At 42.3% G+C, this 18555-nt stretch overlaps 1 protein-coding gene across 9 annotated transcripts; it reads right to left on the bottom strand.

Annotated features, from left to right (window-relative positions):
- Positions 1-7596: 7596 nt before the first annotated feature.
- Positions 7597-18299, bottom strand: Ack-like (activated Cdc42 kinase-like). Of its 9 annotated transcripts, none has more exons than XR_013080893.1 (9): positions 17775-17947; positions 17405-17497; positions 15793-17331; positions 15526-15729; positions 15241-15377; positions 14777-15007; positions 11182-11747; positions 10283-11098; positions 7597-10086 (listed from the first exon to the last, which is right to left on the bottom strand). XR_013080893.1 is itself a non-coding variant. In XM_076780505.1 (8 exons), exons 1-8 carry the CDS (start codon positions 17800-17802, stop codon positions 10378-10380), a joined length of 3519 nt encoding a protein of 1172 aa, XP_076636620.1. In that variant the 5' UTR covers positions 17803-17947; the 3' UTR covers positions 7597-10377. The 9 variants fall into 9 exon arrangements, 7 of the variants coding, with proteins under 7 accessions (XP_076636620.1, XP_076636622.1, XP_076636624.1 ...); XR_013080894.1 differs by having other exon boundaries at positions 10295-11098; XM_076780505.1 differs by having other exon boundaries at positions 7597-11098.
- Between the last annotated feature and the right edge of the window lie 256 nt (positions 18300-18555).

The raw sequence follows: 18555 nt of genomic DNA, 5'->3' as shown, positions 1-18555 counted from the left end.
GACCCTAACTTTTGAATCGTAATTGTCGAATGGCCTCTGACAATTCTTGTTCCTTAATCCTTCCATCACGTTCCAAACTACTCTGCCTATAAAGAAGCATCTTGGGTGTTACAAATTAACCTAACCCTGGAGCCCCAATACCTAATACACTTTATAATAAAGTATTAGAACCTAAGATCCTAGATTCATCATTGCTCCTAAGACCCTAACTTTTGAATCGTAATTGTCGAATGGCCTTTGAGAATTCTTGTTCCTTAATCCTTCCATAACGTTCTCGACAGAGATCCATGCAACAAACCATAATTAGTCAAGGACACTTCACATTCTAATGAAAAATGGTAATTACTATGATGGCAGAGGAACCGTGACAGTGAAAGGACTCAGTACCACGCAGGTAGATCGCTCGAGGGCACTTTCTACGAATTCGTTGGATTTTCCAAAGCGTCAGGCGCAAGGTTCGCGGAGGAGAAGAAGCTAACGGTGAGCAACGAGGATGGTTCTTGAAAGGAGACGAAACACAATCTCTGAACAGCCGACAAATTGTCTGAGAACGACACTGTTCTCAGAGCTGGGCCAGAACGGGCAGGCGAATGGGGCATAATTAATTGTGATTGCAGATAATTAGCACCCGCGAGAATCTCTTGATCTTGCGCAACGCGAACCCCTCCACTTTCGTATGCAGAATCCTCGAGGACTTTCGACTAACTCGGAAGAGGGGTTTTCTACTAATTTGTGGCAAATGATCCACCTTTTCTTTTGACCTCCAAAACAATTCGATGGAATTTTTTTGAATTAAAACGGCTGGAGACGATGGAAACGAAAGCTATGAAAAGCGTTGGGTGAAATAAACGAGTTGGATTAGAATGGCGGTCGTGTCGCGACGATCTAAATTCCGCGGGGATCGCGCGTTTAACATTAGAGACACGGAGTCCTTTTGGCAAGAGGGTGCAACGATGGCTGCCCCGCCTAGTTGCGGAGAAACATGGCGCAGAACCGCGGACGGGTTTCCAATCGTTCAATTATTCCATTCGCGGCGCGACGCGTTTCCGTTCCGGGACGGGAAACGATATGAATTCATCGCGGATCCATCGATCGACCGTTTGGCGAAGGCGTCTCAGATGCGATGATTAGGCACAGGTGTTCGACATCATTCGAAATGGAGGACAGTAGATCGGGAAAGTAATCGTCAATCGTTCGATTTAAAAAGTCAATTAACGGTTGTTGACTTTTAAGAGCCATTCTCTGCAAAAGCATTGACCTATTAATATAAAAAGAAAATGTTAGTTTGGAAAACCTGAATCACGAATGTATTTTTCGTAGTATCGATTACTTGATAGGAGCAGACGATTACCTATCTTCTAATTATTCCAACTATCACAGGATGTGATTAATTATTTTTCAAGGAAAGATGTTCACACAGGATGTTCTGTGTGGAAACAGATTTATGGAAACACGAAGACCTTCTGCACACCTTTATAAGCCAGTCTGGAATCTAAAAATAATTGCAAATTGTACTCGAACGATAAATGGTTTTTACATATTTTCAACAGTATTTATTTATGCGCCTTTTGTTAATATTTCGTCGTTTATTTACGACCAATCTTTCAAAATTACGTATTGGAGAAACTATGGGCAAACAGGTTCGTAACGTGGCTCCGTGAAATTAAATAACATCGTATATTTATGTTCATAATATCGAAATATTCTTATGCAATCATTTTGAAAGGTTTACAGCGGCTTCTACGAATTTCTAAAAAAAATGCAATTATTAACCCGTGTAGAATCATTGCATTATGCAATATTTCCCTAATATTAACGTGCGATTTTCTAGTTTCTGATTTCCTAACCCAACTTTCCTTTTCCCAACTCGCATAACTCCCATCTGCAACGATTTTATTAAAAACTCTACGAAGAAGACTCGATCTTAAATATTATAAAAATTGAAAATAACATTCTGGTAGAATATTAATTATTCTAGAGGCCCAAGTAAGACGAAAATCAAGAATACCAATTTATCGATGGAGGCTTCGTTAAAAAGTTATTAACAATTAAATTCAAAAATTTCAAATCGTTCTAAAAAAATTATTTTCGGTTGCGGGGGTCAATTGCAAGCATTTTTGGTCAATAGACATATGCTCGAAATTCTAACCAGTTTTGAGAAAAAAATTTGAGAAGGTGTGAAATTTTTGGGCGAAAAAAAAATTTTTCAAATCGTTCTAAAAAAATTATTTTCAGTTGCGGGGGTCAATTGCAATCATTTTTGGTCAATAGACATACCCCCGAAATCCTACCCACTTTCGAGAAAAAAATTCGAGAAGATGTGAAATTTTTTGGCGAAAACAAAATTTTTCAAATCGTTCTAAAAAAATTATTTTCGGTTGCAGGGGTCAACTGCAGTCATTTTTGGTCATTACACATACCCCCGAAATCCTACGCAATTTCGAGAAAAAAATTCTTTACCGAAAATCTAATTTGGCGCCTTTTTTCAACGAAAATAAAAAATGTCAAATCGTTTTGGAAAAATTATTTTCGGTAGCAGGGGTCAATTGCAATCATTTTTGGTCATTACACATACCCCCGAATTCCTATGCATTTTCGAGAAAAAAATTCTTTACTGAAAATCTAATTTGGCGCCTTTTTTCGATGAAAAAAGAAAATGTCAAATCGTTTTGGAAAAATTATTTTCGGTTGCAGGGGTTAACTGCAATCATTTTTGGTCATTACACATACCCCCGAAATTCTACGCAATTTCGAGAAAAAAATTCTTTACCGAAAATCTCATTTGGCGCCTTTTTTCGATGAAAAAAGAAAATGTCAAATCGTTTTGGAAAAATTATTTTCGGTTGCAGGGGTTAACTGCAATCATTTTTGGTCATTACACATACCCCCGAAATTCTACGCAATTTCGAGAAAAAAATTCTTTACCGAAAATCTAATTTGGCGCCTTTTTTCGATGAAAATTTATTTTTTATAGTTTGAATTGACTCGTGGACGGAAATGCGTGTACTTTGTTCGAGATTGAGAACGTTGGCTTCGAAGATAGGAAAAAAAATAAGGTGGCTAATAAGTTACGCAACGTAGTATCGCAATTATGATTCGCACCGTTGCTCTTGTCTTTCCCTCCATCTCTAACGGTAGCAGGAACTAATGACCGTATTCGAGACCGTCGTTTCTATCCATTTACACAAGCCTGTGTGTATGCATGTACGAATTAAAGCAAGGAAATTGTTCAGCGAGGCAACGAGAATAATTAACGAGTTAATAACTGAAATTAAAAGTGTATACCGTATGCATACCCATTTGAAAAAGAAAAACTAATCTCGTACGAGTCCCGTGTTTGGCTCGTTGGCCATGAATTTTCAGACCTCGTTCACTCCTACTATTTATACTATTTATAAACAGAGATCATACTAAGATAGTATAATTCTCCAGAGAATATACTAGATTAAACAACGAAGGATGAAGAATCGGTCTTCTGTTCGCCAGATTCATAAAAAGTGAGGTTATGAAAAAGGATTGCAAACCGAACGTCTGCTCGACGAGCCGTGAACGAACGTTTCCATATATGTATTCGGCCTAGATTTTCCCCCATGTCTATTTTGCATAAATGAAAAAAGAATATTTTATTCTTTCGTCTATCCGGTCGATTCCTTCCTCTTCCGTTGCACTCTGTCTTTTCACTCTCGACTGTTTGGAACGCGAATATCAGTCGAAAGGAAGCGACGGTCACTATGATCGATGTCGTTTACGGATCACTTAAAAGGGAATCGTGTAAAAGTCTGCTCTCCCACATAATCCTGTGCGTCACACGCGACCGCGTTCCGCGAACACGCAGGATACACAACATCCCGAGGGCAATGGATCGGTTCCCGTCGTTGCACGCGTAGGAAGTCATGCCACTTGCCAAACCACTATAACCATGGCTTCTACCTACTTTTACCTCCGGTCGACCTTCGCTTCCACGACCATTTCAAACGGAAAACGCTTCTCTCGATCGTCCTGTGCAGTTACCATAACCTTCGTCACGTAACGAGGTGCAACACCGCTTCAGTTATCCAAACAAATCACAACCCATTCAAAAGTCAAAGTGACCAACTCCACTTAGCGACCATAATGAAATCAATACCGAAGCACTCGATTTTTATATTTAGAAATTGACGGAACGAAATGTTAGTTTTAAAGAGGGCGCCCTCGTCAGCGCGAAGTATTGTTTAATCGTTAAAAATGGTACTGGGAGTGGAGGTTCTTCGACTTACGGTCCGATGGAAATAAAAGTAATCGGTGAAATCATGGCAGGAAAGGTGACTCACCTGTTCTTACGCGGCAGTGTCGTAACAGCCACGTTCAAGGATCTCTCATAACACCGATCGTCCTTCTTGGGTCGCCTGGCCAGGTCGCTGCAGACGCCCTGCGTGAAGCTGTAGGTCCTCCTTTTCTTCAAACACAACATCCTTGCTCTCTATGGACCCTCTTCCTAGTTACGATCCTCAGCTACCTCATAACGACTCTTCGACACTGGCAACTGCCTTCAAATCACTGCTTCCCGGTCCATTTCGGACGTCACCTGCCGATGGACACGATTCCTTTTCACTGGAGATTCTTTGCCACGGTTCTACAAGCACTTTAGGATCAAGTAACACTTGGTTAAAGATTAGGAGTCGATTAGAAGAGCAGGATACGGGTTTGGTAGGACTGTTTTGCATAGGGAAACCCCCCTTTCCTGATTGTTACTATGGGATTTGAGCTTTTTATCAGACACATTTGGTCCAAACAATAAATAGAATAAAGGGTACTTGAGTTCAATTTGCATATAAAAATTGCTACTATTGGGATTATTAGTACAAGATTTGGTGTTCTCTGATTACTCTTTAATTAATAAATATTTACTTTGAGGCAATAAAAGTCGAAAGAAACAATTTGAACGGTACAATATTCATGTTTTCCAAGAACTCAAATCAGCAATGAAGAAACATTTGTCTCCAAGTAGCAAGAGTGAAAAGATATCAGAAAAAAGATCAAATGCTACGAATTCGAGTTTGTTAGTAGAGGATTCGACGTTTAGGATGTAGTTTTACCTTCTTCACTCGCTTTTCTAATAAAAAGAGACACTGGTTTCCACTAACAGGAGCCGAAAGGAACGATTGGAGATTACAAAACTGGTTTGCTGAGTCCGATTCGATAACGAAATTGATATTATCGGGATCGAGAGTAGAGGATTCGAGTCTAGAATGTGATTTCGAATCGACCGGAACCGAGACTGTGAGCGATAGATAGCTTGTTCCCGATGGCGACGCGAGGCGAGGCGAGAGACGTTAGGCTCGCAGCGAAGTTATAACTGTACTGAAGGCTGCCTTCGGAATCTTTCCTTGAGCCCCCTCCCTGTCCCCTCCCAGTGATAATGACCCCCATGAAAATTACAGAGCAACCGGACTCCCTGATCCTGGACCCGCATGAGTTTCATTAAAATTACTGTTTTCATTCCGTTCTTTTAACCCGTTCGAAAGGTAATTGTACGATTCCAATTCTTTTAAACAATCGAATTCTTTTGTCTACGCTGAGTCGTCCAATTTATGCAATATTTATTAAGACTTTGATGGCCAAGGGTGGTCACCAGCAACCTTTTACCCTTTATACTTAATTTAACAAGATTAAAGCAATATTTTCATAGATATATTAATCGAGAAATCGCGAGACTACGAATTAGAGTTTCGACTCATCTTCGATTTACACAATTATTCCTTTCGTTGGATGAAATGCAAAAGAAAAAATTGTATTTTTTACAAACTTTTACAAATAATTGCGAGACGCGTAATTAAGTTTTACAGCCGTTGTTGCGCAATACCGAGAGTGGCGTTGCGTTCCAGCGTCGTAAATTCCGAGCGAAAAGCACGAAGGTGGAAAGTGCTCGATTACGTGAACGGCCACGCTTTTGTTATTCTCTACGTTCTGTGGTTTCTGTTTGAAAATTCGAATCGCCGATCGTCGTCGATTTGGCGCCACGTACGACACTTTGAGAGAGTAAACTGAATTCGAAAGAAGCGTCTGCTATTTTCCCTTCGTTGAATGCAAATCCAGGATCCTCGTCTCAGTCTTACAATCTTTAAATAATTTACCAAACTTCAAACTAATTTCTTCGTAACCAGTTGATTAAACAATCTATCAAGGTGCTCTCTTTTTCGTAGAGATCTGATTTCCGGAATTTATCTCCTCTTGATCTTCATTGAAGCGGGATGGATCACGTTTCTCCTGTGGATACATCGGTAACAAGGGAAATTAAAATTTGGAAACTTGAAAAACAGAACTGAATGAAAGGAGAAAAATAGTAATCGACAATACAGACCAATATGGGATCCTTAGATGGTAATACCAGGTATACGAGCAGATGTTGCATCCAATGTATTTTTCCGGCCCACTTCTCTGGGACTCTAGGGCCCCATTATCATATTCGTGTCACTCTCAACGTTACCAGTAAGCTACAGAAATGAACACAGGAGGAAATGAGACAGGAAATTACAGGAATTCTTTGTTCAAAGTTGGGGCATCAAGCGATTAATTTCATTGGAATAATCAATCAATTAATGGATGCGATTGTATGTCGATTAATCAGAATTTTTGTTGTAACATTAATTGCAAAACTGTTTTGACGTTTTCACTAAGTAATGGTTTTAATAGATAACAGATTATTCGATGGTCAATAGTGGTCAGTTTATGGTCGTCGATGGTCAAGAATGAGGTTGATCTCAAGGTCAGCTGCCCAGTGAAGGATCAGGAATAGCCAGAAAGTAGAACCAATCGAAATAGTTCTGTAAATCAGACGATCTTGACTGTCACCTTTGCCTTTGGCTTTGACATCGAGTTTCGTTGCGATTTTGGAAGTGTATACGTGGCTGGAAGGGAACCTCTGAGGGATGCTGACCTCTGCTGACCACCTCTGACCACTACCGACCACTAGTGATCAGACCATCTATTGTAATACAGAGTAAATGGTTAATAATTGTCCAGATAAATTGTTTAAAAATCTTAGTGGAACTCTGAGTTGTAGTTACATCCCTTGAATTTGTTTCATTCAAGTTTTAATAAGGTGTGGTCAAGTACACAAGGTGTAAGGTCTACTTGTGTACCTCATCTATTGTAATACAGAGTCAATGGCTACTAATTATCACTCTTGTTATTTTATATAGTATAATAGAGACATAGTTTTTGTCAGTATTTTATAATAGAATTTTTCTTTAGGGGCAAAAATGTGTACACGCAGTATAGTGATTGCACAGAAGGGAAATGCATTCCGCGTGAATTCTGCTGCTAAGTCGATCCGTTAGGCTCTGAATGAATAATTCATCGCGAGGGGGCTTGAATCATCAGCGCGAAGTATAATAAAACCCATTGCGAGTGAAAATCTCTTTTTCTTTCGTAACAATTGGACGACATTCGTGTAATAAATATCCTTACTGTTTTTAACAAGTTGTTATCAGAGATATTTTGAATAAGTGGAGGATGAGGACACGGTTTCGAAAAGAGTAAAAATCTACAAAAATGGCTACGCTAAAAAGTGAAAATAAGATGGAATATCGAGAAACAAACAATCAAAAATTACGCTTGTTGGTTTATGGTGTATATATTATCGTAAATACAGTCGATATAAAACATCCTCGTGTGTTTCCGCACACAATAATCGTGTACATACAAACATGTTGCCTTATAATAATTAGATCGCGTATAAAAAACGGGTTATAGGATCAGCTTACTCCTATTTCACTTATTTTCGATTGTTTCCTCCCATTCTCACCGAATACATGTTCCGAATTCCTTCGATTCCCTTTCGAACAATCCTCTAAGTACTGATTCTACCTTATTTATTCCTGGTTCCTTTATTTCTGACATTTTAATGTCCCTAATTAATTTCATCGCGTAGTCTCTTTAAACAAAATAATTTCCCCCAAGTCAATTGTGGTAAATTTCTCAGAAACTCTTTCAAATTTTGTCCTCAACACCCACATAACTGTACTGAAAATAATTCTCAATTCGAATGATATAATTTTTAATTTCGTGTTGATCGAGTAGAAAGTAATTTTAATTTTGAAATTTTTATACCCACGCACACGATGAAATCTCTTTTCTTCTTTTATCGAGGAACCCAAACCCTTATTGTTTAGTATTAGAAAAAAAGAAATCTAGTTAGGCGATTTCTTTTACGTTTCTGTGAGCAAATTTCTGAACCCTGCTCGACCAGGGCGGAGGGGGCGGTAGAAAACTATAAAAAACGGACAAACGTTCGTCGCCCTGGCCACACAGAATTCACTACTACCATAATTGAACCCATTCTACTCACGATTAACGAATACGAAAGTTTCAATCTGTCGCGAACACCAAATTTTCGAAACTTAATTTCTAGCGATTAAATAAATTTTTAATTGTTATTCGCCGATGGTGAGTGAAATTAGGCCAACTTTGGGTTCTGGATATGTTTCACACACTCCGAAAGGCGAGGTCAGAAACTTCCAACGGTGAATACTTTATGAATTAGGCCCTCGATTCGCATGGCTTCCAAGAAACAAACAACGTTTTATTCTAGCTGACCAGACAGTTGTTTTTGTTCGTTTTCGTATTTTGCTCGCTATTGGCTGAATTGAAAAAAATACCACGCAGTAAAAAATAAAATTGTACAAACAGTTCTTGTTTTGTGCCAACGTTCTTCAGCGTATAAATTTCTAAATCTACCACTAATCTACAGGATTCGTTTTAAATTCGTTTGCATCGTCGACAATGATCACTATAATGAAAACAAAAATATAACAACTAAATTATTAATGCATTTACAATAAAATTGTGTTTAAATACAATGCATTAAATTGAAAGTTTTCTAAACAATTTCCTGAACTGCAACGAAACACTAAACATGTAATTTTTCTGTTTCTCAACGATACAAACAAATTAATGGGGACAAATCTCCAAGATCTCGCTCGACCACCACGTCTAGGTTGATTTTAATCGCTATAATCGAGTACTAAGCTACAGGTGCACGAGATACCAAAACAATAATACCATCAGGATCATTATCTTTGGAATCGAAACTTGCCTTCACCAGCAACATGCTTTTCTTTTCTTTTTTCGTTAAAGAAACGGATATTCGATCATCTTCGATATCAATTAGTATCATTCAAGGACGTAGCCAGGGTACTATTAATAATGAAACTAATTTTTAAACACCTTCCTTTGCAAACAAATAGCCAAAAGATATAAATAAAATTTAGCATCAAAGGAAAACGTGAATAGCAAGTGTATATTCGATTATTCTTTAAAGATTGTACGGCTATATAAAACAATCTATGATTAATAATTAAACTTTTACTTTTTTTTAAAGTAAAATTCTGTCTACATCCTTGGTTTCGTTCTGTCGGTACTAGAAAAATGATTGTCTTGTAGAAAATACACAAAACGCAAAATATAGAGAGTCTTTCAATCACTGTATCGCACGATACAAGGATCATTTGCTTAATATAATACTTTCGCCTAACAGAGGACGCAAAAAGCGTCGCGTTTATTGTGCAAATTATCACATCACGGTTCAGTAGAAATGACAAAGAAAAAGAAACGCAATCTTTTTCTATCGTAGAGTTAACCTAAACTAAAACGACTCCTTTTCGCTGGTACAGAGCTCTGGGAAACGTACGACCAGCAACAATGGGCCCACATTTCCGCAGCGTGGACTTTACTATCGATTTTCAATAATTTTTTTTAGCCTGAAAACTGATCAAAAAGAATTATTCTCGTCTATGAAGCAATATGTCAAACTACCCTCAGAAATTATCCAATATTTCCAATTAAAAAGGAATTTTGAAACATTACTAATCGCTTCCATCGTTTCTGAATGGTTTCAAATTTCAATCGTGAACATATTAAAATTTGAAACGAGTCCCCCAGACACATAATTGATAATTAATTAAGACTACTCGACTCGTTATGAGGCAGAAAGCTACGCCAGCTCGAAAACTGTCTCCTGGTGCGATCAAGCCATAGAATTTCCCTGCAGAAATTCTGAATTAAATTTGCCCCGTCTCAGAGGATACTATTCTCTCTCTAGTTACCCTAAAATAATAAATAAATGAAGCTTCAATTCTTCTATCGATCCTACGCGCAAACGAAAGTTACTTTGTAACAAACCGGACACTTTTCTGGGACAGATCTTTTAAAATTTGATGTTCGTGACTTTCAAAGGGACATTTCTTCCCAACCCCAAAAAGTTATCCGATTTGTCGTGCAAACTACCCAAAAGTTCACTCACAAATCTATTTACCCCCCTGGAGAAGGACCATACATCTCATCAACGTCCTCTCTTCGCCCTGCTGCACTCATCAGACCCAATTCCATCAAACCCACTCAAACGGCGGCAGTGTCGTCCGCGTTCCTCAGCATCGCAGCCGCCTTAACAACATCCCCAGCACATTGGTTCAACATTACCTTGCAATCCTCCAGTCCAACAAAACTATTCTCCTTCTTCAACAATCCCTGCAGTCGCTCCAGCTTTAGCGCAGCTAGGACGTCCCAGTCGGTGACATTCAACGCCGCGATGCAGGACTCCGGCGTCGACTGCTCGTGCAACACCTTCATCATGATCCTGACTTCGTCCGACTGTTCTCCGTTTCGCGGCCCTCGGGTTCTCCGAGCGTTTGGCCCGTCGCAGGCGAATTCCAGAAGGTCCTCGCACGAAACATGGTCGGACTGCCTCGAAAGGTCGCTGGACAACCTAGTGCACGTCTTCGAGAGACCCTGGAAGCCCTCCACGGCGGGAGAATCCTTCGCCTGAGTCGTTTCTTGCTGTTTGTTCGACTCCAGGGCATCACTTTCCTGAGAACTCTTCGAAGAAGTCTTCAAGGAGCTCTTCGACTCCACGCTGACCTTCCTCTGGAAACGATCCATAGAGTCGGTGGACTCCTTGGTGGCTTGGAGGGAATCCGACGAGTCACAATCGATTAGATTGTCGGAGAACTCGAGAAGGTCTTCGGAGATGACGCTGAAACGGTGGAGTCTGGTCTCGTCCGAGGGAAGGGCGTCCAGGGCGGAGAGCTCCGAGTCTATGCGCTGCTCGAACTCTTCCGGACTGTAATTCCAAGAACAATTAGTTAGATAATTGTGCCAGTTAAGCTTGTGTGATTGATTGATGGTGTTATTCAATATCCTCACCTGTTCCCCGAACTCTCCGCCAAGTACCCTTCCTGCGCAGACGTCCCAGCGACTCCGCAGGTCCTCTGACTCCCATCAACTTGGTCCTCGACAGGCGCAGTGACCATCTTCGCCAAAGTCCTAGTGACCCCTCCTCCAGGAATAATCAGCGGATGTTTTCTCTGGTGTCTGGGCAAGCTAGACTTGGGCTGCAACGTCTTGGACCTGTCCCTGGGCGGCAGGGGAATGGGATTTTCATCCACGTTGTTCTGATTCTGATTATTCTCAATCTCCAGCGAATGGTGTCTCTCCAAGTGCCTGGTATGAGGCAACGGGGGTGGAGGGGGCGCCCTGATCTTGGGCAGAGTCCTAGACCCACTGTGGTATGCGTCGAAGTGGAAGGAATCCCCAGGAAAGTCCTCCTGATGCCCCGAAAGCGAAGAATGTTTGTTCCCTCGGATTCTGGGCCTGACTATTGGCACGCCTGACCGCAGCATCCTCAGGGGGTTCGTGTCCTGGCTTCCGTCCACGCCTGGAGCCTCCACCAGGCTGTTGTACACCTCCTTCGCTTCGTCGGACAACGTGGCCTAAACAAGCGTGGGAGGGGATAGATTCCGGGAAAGAAGAGAACAGAAATTAAAGAAAAAAAAAACAAACTGGGGACGGGGTCCGTTAAACGCGAAGGAAATCGTCGTCGTCGATACTCTACGGGTCCACCGATCCCAAATCTCCTTCGAGTACAAACAGTAGAAACGTGTAAATGCATCCAAACCGTACAATAGAACTTTGTTCGCTAATTAGTGTAACCGTGCAACCATGCTAAGCATTTATGCCAACCGTGAATCACTTGGGACGTCACAGAGTCGGGTTTCGAGGCTCATAGCGATACCAAAGGTTTACAAGAAGAATTATGCCTCAACCTGAATGATTTCTGGAAGAATCCTGTTTTCAATTGCTTTTCCAACGAACCAGCGAGTTTCCATAATCTTCCTACGATTATAAATATTAGAAAACGTAGCGAAACCCAGAAGTTTCTTTTTAATAGCCATTTTAATATCGAAGCGTCAAGTGGTATGGTCCACGGGTCCCAGATTAAGAACTGCTGGACCGAATTACGCTTCAAACTCTGGCGTCCCAATTTCCCCAACTCGTCATGCAATAACCTAGCCTAAATTCCCCGACCCATCCTCGAAACCCACTCAAAATCCATCTAAACCCCAAGCTCCCAAAGCTCTACGGCGCAGGGGACGGTGGAAATGTCAAAATGTCGTTGCTGAATTCCGGATATTCTGAACTACTATCCGAATCCAATTCTGAGTTACTAGTAAACGTCAAGCTAGAGCTCGGAGCGCTCTCAGGCCACGAAAGCAAATTGTTCCTCGAAGAAAAGGGTGGAGACAAAGAATTCAAAAAACTAGTCGATGGAGGAGGAGATTTCCCGCACAGTTCAATCGCAGAAAATCCTCTGGCTGACTCCGGATGGAGAAACTGTCCCTTATTCTTAAAATTCAGTCTCAGGTTCTGGGGAACCCTCTTGTTTCTTCGCTTATATCTTAATCTACTCCTAATATCCGTCTCCGAATGAGAAATTGAGTCAGAGTCTTCGCTGGAGTCGTTTACCGGATGAAAGGACCTCCTAACATTCATCGCGGTAGGTTTTCTGTTCTCAGACAACGAAGAGGTCCTCTGACGATAGACGTTAGTAGTGGTAGTGGTAGTAGTGGTAGTCTTCTCTTGAAAAACTTCACTTTTAGTTACTTCTACCTTAGAAGTATCGTTCTGGTAGAGCTTGGGGGGCTCCAAAATGTGCTGGTGGACTCCGGGGCTCGACGGAAGCTTCTGCCCCAGATTTAACTTTCTAAACTCCAAATTCCTAACATTCGCCGCTGTTTCCGTGCTCCTGGAGTTCTGTGCTATGTTCTTGCCCAGCTGGAGCATGTTCTGGGTCAATTTCCCGAGCCCCAGATTCAATCCTTGCCCCTTTTTAGCGTCCAGGTAGCTTTTCACGGTCTCCAAGCCGGAAACCTCGCGCTGGTACTTCTCCGCCAGGAGTTTGCTGCTCGCTTCCGCGTCGGATTTCCGTCTGAGTCGCTGGAAGTTCACCCGGAGGCTCTCGGAGCTACTGTACACTGGGGACTCCTTCTTCTCGGACTCCGCGACGAACAGAGGATTGTTAGATATTAAAAAAGGAAAAATTTCGTGCCCGTTTTGATTTTGTTCCAATTTTCTGAAGCTCTGGACACTGATTCTCTCTATTCCGGACCTGGGGCACGCCTTTATGCTGTCCGTGGACCCGTAAACGATGTTCTTAGACTCCTGCTTCGCCGTCCTGGGCGCAAAAGACACTCTGGACTTGGGCAACTCTACTTTTTTCGGGAATTCTGGTAATGGAAGCTTTGGAGGATCAGGCGAAGGCTTTGGTCGGGGACTCAAGTGGTCCACGAATCTTTCCTCCTCGAAGTATCGGTCCACGTAGCTTGTAGACACCCTCTTCGGATAGTTTAAGTGAATCCTGGTCCCATTTTCCAGAAAATCAGTGGATTTTAAGCTCTGTTTTGTGGAAGTGTCGTCCAGATCCATGTCTACGTAGGAAGTCCAGGCGCTGGGCTTCGTTAAAAGCTCCCTGGACTTTGCAAAGCAGAATTCTGCGGATGCTTTGTCCCACAGAGGCAGTTTTAAGGTCGACGGAGCACCCAGGGACTCTATGCTGGAGACGGTGGATGACAGCGATTGCAAACTAGAGCACAGCCACTTCGGTAAGATTGTATAAGAAGCCACAGAGCATGCAGAGCGCAGAAGCAACATTGAACAGGAGAAGGAAGGCATTTCGGGAGAGGTTCGTAGGGAATTACGTAACGACCAACACGAAACCAAAGGTTTGAGAGTCAAGAAACCAAAAAAATAATAAACAGACGGGATAGGATCGGAGGAAAGTCGAGATTAGTCTTCTTCGTTAATTGATTTTGCGGGCGGATTAACAACTAGAGTTAGTATACCTACTCTTCAAAGTGGCAACAGGAATTAACTCTGTTCCATAACAGTTTCTATCAATCGAAGATCAGTTTGAAAATCATTCCAATCATGCTATCGTTTAAGCTTTGCACAGGCGAAAATAATTGTTACGTTGGTATTTAAGTGCAATGGAAATTATGGATTTCATTTTTCAATACTTGATCGCCTGTTTACGTTTAAACCTCCTAATTTACGAAAAGAATGAATGAACAGAACAAGTTTTCTTTTAGTCGTCTTTGATTCTCGTTGTATGCGATTGAAAAATGAAATGCATTATTTCGAAATTCCTCCAACGCCGACGGAACAAATTATCTTCGATTCTTGCAAGTATAATTTAGTGAAACCATGTTAATTATCAATGTTAAAAGCATCACGAGTAAAATTAATATTAAAACACATTATTTCCCCCTTGTTCCAACGCTAACTTAACAAATTATCTTCGACTCTCGTTCCCTGAGACTAAAAGTATACCAAAACCATATTCTATTCCTCGCGTAAGAGTTTAATTCCCAAATCAAACTAGTTGTAATGTTTGCCAGTGTCCCAACAGTGTTAGTGTATCCCCAAAACAATCCAAAAGAAAAAAAAAAAAAAACAAATGTACCTGTATGTCAGGTATACTGGCTGCTTCTTCGGAAAAGTGTCGTCTGTCTGGTTTAGGACTGTGTTGATGTGGCAACTTAAAAGAGAACTTTCTGCGCCTTGAAGGACTGGCAGGTGTTCGGGGAGACTCCGGTGGATGTTCGAGATCTGTCATGGAACGCGCTGTCAATTCCTGTGCCATAGCAATGGCTGAGTAGAGTGTTTTCTGATCGGCCGCTGAGATAGGCTTCACCTAAATACAAGAGAAATCTTTACCGTCTCTGTGTTGCGCTCTCAAACATTTCTGTTTTATCCGACTTCGTTAGCTTGTGTATTCTTGTCTTCGACGCTAAGAATTCTGGGTCACTATTGCTTTCGTCATGCGAAACACACACACAGATACCACAGCGGCTCAATAAACGAACAAAATAACTGACTCGTCGATACGTAAAGAAGCCATTAATAAATAAATAAAGATCACTGTACATTTATCGGACTCACGGTGGCTTGTTTTTTCTTTCCGCACTGCTTCGCCTGGATCTCCCTCAGCTCGTTCCTGGCGTTGCTCGATTCGTGTTCACTGGCCAGCGGGTGAACTGGTGGTGGCGGAGGCGGGGACGACCCTAACAGATACGAACTTATAACACAACAACAAAGACAGTCCTGATCCGTAATAAGCAACTGTTTCCTGACTCCAAATAAACGCGACTAACCGATCCCGGGCGAGTTGCTTATCTCGGAACAAAACTGTGCAAACCCTATTAAACTTACCCAATGATCTGAACATCTGATCCATTTCAGCCAACAGACTCGGTCCGAAGTCGAAGTTCAAAGTCTTGTCAAATCTCAGCGGACTGTCCTGATTTTCCTCGTCGCTGATTTCGTGGTACTCGTGGTCGGCGCCAAGCGTTTCCGATTGGCTCGAATTGGCCACTGCCTGGCACAGCTCCGAACTGCTGTCCGACCATAAACTTTCTACCGCAGGAAAACGCAATATCACCAAACGCTACACGAATTCCATACACGCAAAACACTTACCATGCTTGTTTTGATCCTGCGTCGTTCTGTTCGTGTCTTGGTTCTGACTAGAATTCTCAGTTAGATTGTCCTCCTGTGGTTTGTACGGAGTGACAACCTGCCGTGGCAAATGTGGATTTTTCCCACCGAGGAATCCGATGTCCCCAAAATAAGCTCCGTCCAGTCCAACGTGGCCGGTGTGCTTCAAGTCTCCCTGCGGAGAGGAGATCATGTCCGTTCGAATCTTGCGCCGCTGCGAGGAGAAAGCGTTCTTCCCATCGCCACGCGTGAACTCTCCAGGCTTGTTGCTAGGCAAATTCGAGCCTAAGTAAGCAATCGTGTGCGCAGGATTGAAGAATCCAGTCTTTCCGTTGTTCAAGACTCCCTTCCACAGGGTGTTGCTGCTTCCTTTGTCCAAAACAGTTATGACATCACCCTGTCTGTAAACTAGTTGACTCTCCGCGCTATCCTGAACCGCTTGAACCTGTTCAGGCTTCAAATCGGGTAGCAGATTGATCAATTCGGAGAATTTGGGTCGTTTCGCAGGCTCGTGTTGCCAACACTGCTGCATGAGGACGAAGTAATCCTTCGGGCAGCACTCCGGTTGCTCCAATCTCTGAAAATTTGGCTCGTCTATCGCTTCGAGTATCTGGTGGCCTGTTAGCGCAGCCCACGGCTGGAATCCGTAGCTGAACATCTCCCACAGAGTCACGCCATAGGCCCACACATCGCTCGCTGAAGTGAATTTCAAATATGAAATACACTCTGGCGCGCACCAAGCAATTGGTAGCTTCAAGTTGACGTTGAAGTTCGTCTGGTAATAATCCTTTCCAACGCCTAAAGCACGAGACAGTCCAAAGTCGGATATCTTCACCTTGTTCTTCGAGAAGACCAAGATATTCCTCGCGGCAAGGTCTCGATGGATCAGTCTTTTTGCTTCGAGGTACTGCATCCCATCTGCAATCTGCACTGCAAAGTCACAGAGTGACAAGACAGGGAAGCTGGGGCGCAGACTGGGCTCCTTCAAACATTCCAGCAGCGAGCGTAGCGGAGCCAGTTCAGTGACCAGCATCAACGAATTGGTATCCAATACTACACCATAGAGTCTAACAATGTGTTCGTGGTCTATCGCGTGCATTATCGCTGCTTCTTTGAGGAACTCGATCGGATTATTCTGCATCCTCTCTCTGGACAGACATTTGATCGCCACTTGGATCCTCTCGCCATCGTTCGTCCAAACTCCTTGTTGAACCACCCCGAATTCCCCTGTTCCCAACTCTTTGTTTACTATTATCGCATCCGCGGGGATCATGTGTTTGTTCGGGACACGAATCGGCGGTCTGTCTTGTCTTTCTTCAGGTAGCATAGTCAACGAGCCTGAAGTTTGCTCTTCGCGTTTAGGTAGAAGCATCTTTTTAAATTTAGAGAGGTAATTCTGTGGGAAGTGTTTCTGGAAGTACTTTTTCAGACGACGCATTTCTGGTTTGCTCATTCCTATCGCATTTAGGTCTTCCTCTGTTACATATTTCAACTGTGCCGTTGTATGCACCTTTAAATCCCCTGTTGGAAGAAATGGAAACTAAGAAATTTGCAGATTTCTAGATAGAAGAAATTTGATTTGGGGAATACGCACCTCGAATGCCAGGATAGTATTGTTGGAGCTCTGCTTCCATCAGGAACTCGTACAAACCAGGGCCAGTGTTGCGGGACATTCCTCCTTGTGTGTCTTTATGCAACAAGAAATAATTAGTTGTTAATTGAACGATGGATACTAATTGTAAGAGACATGTCGCATTCTACAAAATCAAAGAGTAAAAAGTGTTTGATCCGATCTAAACAAAATACACGATTTGCCCAAAATTTAGAAATCACCCTTATACAAACAGAATTTTCTAAAAAGAATTACAACTTTCACTCAGCGTCGACAGCTACTCTAAATACAAAAAAAACTACTGAAAGCCTTGAAAAACCAGGTTGTTGGAGCACCAAGTGGATTATCGTACCCGATCCCTGAGTGTCATCGGCGTTCATCAGTAATCGTAACAAATCGAAAACTCAAGAAAGTGGGGAACCAGAAACGAAGAACAGGTCTTGTCTAGAATGGTTCTCCGTTGCAAGACACGCCCCGGTCGGGCTTCAAATAGACTATTTATAAAGCATTTGGCTGGGCGTCGCGGCGCTCACCCATTCTACGATGACGCAGCACGGTACGATCCGACCTCCTCTCTTTGTCATGGGACGCGACCGTCTGCTAAATCGCGACAACTTCTCTCTTCGATTCCGTACACTCTCCCCTCCGCCATGCAAATTCCTCGCTTCTCTTCTTCCCGGGTTCACATTTTTCCAACAGCGACGATTAATCGCCTTGACAGTTATTACAGTACACGCGGAGCGGACGTTTCCAAGATGGGGAACGCGAGAAGCGTTCAACGTGCGACAATTTAAGCGACGAAATCCTGGTCCTCGCAGCTCGATAGGACTATCCTATCGCGAACCATCCGATTTGTTTGCAAGCGCGTCTTTGGGCTGTGGCTGAGTTCCTGGAATTCTCCGCCAGATGGATCCACTGGTTTGGGGATTCTCTAGCTAGTTCGATTCCAGGCCCTCTAGAGTTTAGTTGAGAAAACATCTGTAGTGAGAGTAAGTATGGCTGCTAACCTTGTCGGTCTAGTTCTTGTGTATTTGTCGGTGAGAGTTGGATATTTCTAGTCATGTAATCGTGGTAGCTTCTTGCGATGCCAACAACTTGTTTTATTTTGTGCAAAAATTCGTTCATGCGATACT

Source organism: Colletes latitarsis, chromosome 13, assembly GCF_051014445.1.
Source record: "Colletes latitarsis isolate SP2378_abdomen chromosome 13, iyColLati1, whole genome shotgun sequence".
In the NCBI taxonomy this organism is placed as follows: domain Eukaryota; kingdom Metazoa; phylum Arthropoda; class Insecta; order Hymenoptera; family Colletidae; genus Colletes; species Colletes latitarsis.
This window is presented reverse-complemented; position numbering and strand designations above follow the sequence as displayed.

What these genes read in the sequence shown, in the direction of transcription:
- Ack-like (XM_076780502.1), bottom strand. Translation starts at nt 17,802, where the DNA reads ATGAACGCCGATGACACTCAGGGATCGG. An exon ending in GCAGGATCAAAACAAGCATG is followed by an intron (nt 15,730 to 15,792) that starts GTAAGTGTTTTG and finishes TTCCTGCGGTAG; the next exon opens with AAAGTTTATGGTCGGACAGC. An exon ending in CCACCGTGAGTCCGATAAAT is followed by an intron (nt 15,008 to 15,240) that starts GTACAGTGATCT and finishes TCTTGTATTTAG; the next exon opens with GTGAAGCCTATCTCAGCGGC.